The 5,390-nt window shown below is 39.9% G+C and overlaps 1 protein-coding gene across 1 annotated transcript in view; it reads right to left on the bottom strand.

Moving 5' to 3' along the window:
• The window catches only part of LOC106521995 (transmembrane protein 150A), a gene marked incomplete at its 5' end in the record, with an annotated part of 11,520 nt that overhangs the window by 4,545 nt on the left and 1,585 nt on the right, over positions 1 to 5,390 (bottom strand). The window contains 2 exon segments of the mRNA XM_014014800.1: positions 83 to 210; positions 4,307 to 4,374. Of these exon segments, the coding sequence (XP_013870254.1) occupies positions 83 to 210; positions 4,307 to 4,374 (196 nt within the window).

Below are 5,390 nucleotides of genomic sequence, written 5' to 3'. Positions count from 1 at the left end.
CTGGTTTAAACCAGGGTAAATCTTTACACTTAAGGTCCGTTCACTGGTCAAAGATAAACCAGCGTCAGAACCGGCCCCTTACCTGGAAGTTTCCCACCATGATGAGACCAGCGGCGCAGATCCAGCCCGTGGAAAGGCTCGCCGTGTTCAGGACGCAGTTCTGGTGCCTCTCGATGACGTGAGCGTAACGCAGCAGGCTGATCAGCATGACTGAGAACAAGAAATGATGGAGATGAAGAAGCAGGACCAGAAACAGAGAGTAGAGAGACCACATTGTTGTTTCCATCTTCAGGAACTCCATCACCCACTTTTCATTTCTGATCCTTTTAAATAGCAATTTGCTACGTTTAGCTAAAGTTTAGCTACTTTTAGCTAGGAATGTACTACCATAAGCTACTGTGATACATTTAGCTAACCTTCTGCTGGTTTAACTTTCACACAGCGTTTCACTACTTTTTGATTAACTTTTGCTACTCTGACTTTTAGTTAGCCTTTCGATAGCTAAAGATAGATAAAGTTTCGCAACTTTACCTTTTAGCGATTAAATTACTACTTTAGGCTAGTGTTTCACAACTTTTAGCTTTTTATCTAGGAATTATGTATCAAACCAGTGTTCTATGCTTCTGTTGTGTTCCTACTTTTGGGGCGTAGCTACAATTTTGCTCTGTTTAGCTTTCAGCTAAACATTTGCAACTTTAGCTTTCAGATAGCCTTCTACTACTTGTTACAAGCATTCTCCTATTTTCTGCTTTTAGCTGTAGTTTTAGGGCTTAGCCAGCATTTTGCTACTTTTAGCATTCAGTGAGCATTTGCTACTCAGTTTTCAGATAACCTTCTGCTACTTGTTAATATAATTTTTCTATGTTCAGCTTTTAGCTAGCATTTTACTACTTCTTGCTTTTAACTAGGAATTTAATGAGTTCATAGCTAGCATTTTGCTACTCTTAGCATTTATTTAATTGCGGTACTTATTGATGTATTTAGCTTTCAGTGAAATTTTTGCTACTTTAAGGCTTCCACATACTCGGGTGTGCTGCGTGCGGTCCAGGGGTCACGCGGACTCTGCACATTTTGAACGCGGATGTTTGGGACTTTGTACTCGAGCGTACTGACCGCCTGACAAATTCTTTAATTTCTAGCAATTTCAGTCATGATGTCATGGATGAGGAGGAAGAGATAGTTTGCATTTTAGCTTTAAAACAAAAGAAAAAAAAAAAAGAAAAGAACTACCTTACCCAAGATCTGAGCTATTTCCTCCCACGAGTTTGTTGCTCTCTGAAAGTCCTTATAAAAAGTTTTCTAATCTCCTCCATGAGACGCTCTTCAAAATTTGACTCCATTTCGTCCACAAATGACACCGATTCTCAACTTTATTAGCTTGGTGTCACATCYAAGACAGTACTCACCAGGCAGTTTATTGTGCGACACCGCAGATGTAAAAAAAATTTATCTCTGCGCGGATCAGTCTGGCGGACGACCGCTTCAAGTCTGCCTCAAGTCCAGGCAGACCTCCACAGAGCGAAATAYGCCAGAGTTTGTGGGGGCATAGTGTTCTACTACGGTTACTAGCATTGTTTTATTTTCATTTTTTTTAGCTAGCATTTTATTCAGGGTTCCTACAGCTTAAGGCAAGTTAAATCTAAGACTTTTTAATAATTTTTAATGCCACTTGAAAGGAAATTTAAGACCAATTTTACAATAAACCCAAATGTGAAAAAACAAAAAAAAACAAAAAACATTTTACCCAGTTTATTTTAACACAAAACAACTAGCTGCGGTAAATTTGGTAATTTGTTTAAAAAATAAATAAATGTTACCAATTATTTTAATATTTGTGACAAATACAGTCATCCTATTTACAATGTGTTAACATTTTTAAGACCTCTGAAAGATTGATATAAGACATTTAAAGGCTAATTAAGGCCTTATTTTTGGATTGGTTAATTCAATGCCTTTTAAGACTTTTTAAGGATCTGCAGGAACCCGGTTTACTACTTTTAGCTAAGAATTTACTACTTGTAGGCCTTAGCAACCATTTTCTTACATTTAGCTTTAACTTAAACGTTTGCTACTTCAGCTACTCTTTCACTACTTTTAGCTTTACTCATCAGACTCTCACTTGATGTGGCTGTCTCCCATTAAGAACTATAATTGGTGGCGGGTGATATGAATTCTCAAAGAATGCTAATTCTTTATAGAAACACTTTTGTTAGCCAGGTTTGTGAGRCCAGAGTTCATTTGAGAAAGCAGTGATGCAGTTAGCTCTTCAATCCAGGCAGAATTAAACTCAATTTCTCCAAACTTAAGTTGTTCTAAAAGCTATCTACAACAGGTAGGATATTAATTGTTCATAACCGCTCCATAAACCCACATTCAGACGCTTTGAACTGTTAAAACCCGTCACCTGTGTTGATTTCATTGATTTTGTGCTCAGTTAGTTTCTGTCTCAGACTCCTACACCTGCTCCACATGTAGTCGTTACTTCTCAGTGTTTATTTGTTCAGTTAAAGATATTTGTTCTTAAAAGTCTCATTTCTGGATGCCCCGGTCAGTCGTCCCTACGAGGACTCAGTCCTGTGTTTGTGTCTTTAAACCGTGGACTGAGRAGAAGAAGAGGGGAGCGTTAGGTTTAATGTTTTCTCCTGCAAATGTGAAGCGGTGCTGCTGCAGATCTCTGTGTGAGCAGATTCCTGTCGTCTGTTTACCTAACAGCTCCATTAAAGCTTCACAGCGGTCTCATCGCTCACATCTGGCGCTCATCGCGCTGCAAACTGCTGAGAGGGGCTGTTTGGATGTTCCCGTTGGCAGTCCGGCAACGAAAGCAGCGGTCAGTTGTTGTTTGGTTTTACATTTTAATCCAGAGAGCGCAGCAACGCGACTCCGTGTTTGAGGTTGTCTGCTCGATTCGAGGCCCAGCACGGTTCCTCTAATCTCCTCTCACACCACACCTCTGAGTTAAATAAACTAAAGATAAACTCAGGATTGTTTACGGGACCTGAATCAAAAAATGAGGGGGCTTTTGATCTCTGGGAAATGTCCAGAGTTAGAATTTGCAGATGTTTCAGGCATTTTCTGAGAGCAGATTAAGGAAAAAAAAACTTTCTGGTAGTGGTATAATAAGTACACCTTATTTAGCCTTACTTAATCATTAATAAATGGTTAGTTAACCTTGAAAACATAATTAATTAAGGATGATTCATACACAATAAGCTATAAATGTACATTTATTAATGCTTTACCCATAAAGGCCAATAATACATGTCTGACACATGGAGTGAAACTACATTTATACAATCATTATAGACGGTATATAAAATAGTTAATTCATGAGTTATTAAGCATGAATAAACTATAATTATGTTAGTTTGTGAGTAATTAGTCTTTATGGGTAAAGCATTAGTAAATGTTTATTTATAGCTTATTAARTATGAATCATCCTTAATTAATGACGTCTTCAAGGTTAACTAACCATTTATTAAYGATTAATTAAAGCTAAATAAGGCGTAGTTATTAGACAGTGCACCCCTTTTTGTAGTTTAAGTTTCTCATTTCATTGTCAAATCATTTCTCAGCAAATGAAGCTTAAATTAAAGACACAGAATGCTTTGAAGGAAGGCATATCACCCATCACCTTTCATGCCAGATGGAGTTTTAGCTCTTTTGGTAAAAACTAACATTAGTTACACTCATATGCGATATCACTGAGATGTCACAAATTTGTGTTTTATTTGACCAAAACAGTTCCAACTTTTCTCAGCTTTAGATGATCTCAGCCTTAAACTCTGACAGGAAAGGTGGGGGACGATTTTATTTTCTCACCGATTCCCTGAGACTGCTCTGCCTGCYGCAGGTAAGATACTGATCGTTCATAACTAAAACAAAACGGAGAGTTATCACAAAGGTCAATTTGCAAAAACCTTTGTGGGACCGGGTGTTTATTCCAAGCTTCTCAGCGAACGTTTTACAGAAGGGAGGCGTCGACCGTGAGAGGTATGGGAGCCCTGAAGGCTCATAAAGGCGAAGCAGCACAAACACGAAAACCASTACATGACAGAAGAAACATTAATGAATACATCAGGGAACAATCCCTGAGAGGACCACCCAAAATAGATGGTTTAAGGCAGTTTTGGCACACAGCTGCCCCTCTACTGAGGGTGAATGTTTGTGGTTCATGCGGGACATTTATTCGAGGCACTGAGTCATTTTTTCCCCTCAGATGGAGGATTGGAGACCGGCAGTGGATTATGAAGAGCAGAGTTGGAGCTGCTGCAGCTGAGAAAATAATCCTGGTTGTTCGGACACTCACCCATGAAGGATCCCGTGCTGCAGACAAGGCTGAAGAAGCAACTCTCAGGAGGCAGAGTTCCACATTTACTGCGACGGAAACAGAGAGGCGAGGGTTAAATCAGAGTCAAGTTCTCAAAAATCMCCCCCCCCCCCAGTTCCTGGCCCTGTTTTGGACTGAGCATCACTATTATAGTCCTGTGGTTTTACAACCAAAATAAAATGTTGACATTTGTCTTTAGATTGAGATCTGCAGTCTCTCTATGGATACAGAGAAAAAGTCCTTTTTTTAAATTACACACAAACATCTTAAAAAGCAGCGGTGGTTCAGTCCAACGGTCAGGACCAACTCCAACATAAACACCTCGTTCATCTCTCGGCAGGGAGGAAACAAATGTTTACATTCTGTGGTGGCATTTCAAAGACTGCAGAGAGACAGACGGCTCGCAAGAAAAACCCTCCTTCCTGCCGAGGCGATGAAGGTCTCTGAGCATCAAACGGACCAGCGTGGACGAATCCGACCACACAGCCAACAAGTTACACCTGTGTAACTAGAACACCTGTCCAACTGACACGACGACAGGTTTTCAACAAATCTGAACCAGAGGCTCTCAAATGTTAGATTCAAAGGTCCAGATCAAGAAATGGTTTACTGGTAATGTTGTGAACTTGGATGCTTTTTGTTTGGTTAGATTTGTAAAAATCTAAAAGGCAAAGGCATTTTTTGAAAAAGGCAGCTAGCTCAGGGATGTTAACTAACCGGTGGTCCACGGGCCATAAATGGCCAGCACTCTCACTTGAAGCTGCTCTTAAAGGGCCGCTATTATGTGTTTCTCAGGCATATATTTAAATCCTATACCATAATAAAGTATCTATGTTACATGTAGTTGTTGTTAAAACACTGCTTTTATGTTTAAATAGAAAATAAGTTTATCTTCTCATCACTTCCTCTTCCAAACGCCTTGAAATGGGCCTCTGTCTCTTTAAGAACCATCTTTGCTTCTGTTTCACTTTCACCTGAGAGCCTGCAGGAGTCATGGGCGGGGTGTGTGCGGAGGAGGGAGGGGGTGCGCGGGCGCTCTGCCATGAGGAAGTTTGGCTTAAAG

Source organism: Austrofundulus limnaeus, unplaced genomic scaffold (genome assembly GCF_001266775.1).
Source record: "Austrofundulus limnaeus strain Quisiro unplaced genomic scaffold, Austrofundulus_limnaeus-1.0 Scaffold119, whole genome shotgun sequence".
NCBI lineage: Eukaryota > Metazoa > Chordata > Actinopteri > Cyprinodontiformes > Rivulidae > Austrofundulus > Austrofundulus limnaeus.
Note: the sequence above shows the minus strand (reverse complement) of the source record. Positions and strands in the feature narration are given on the sequence as shown.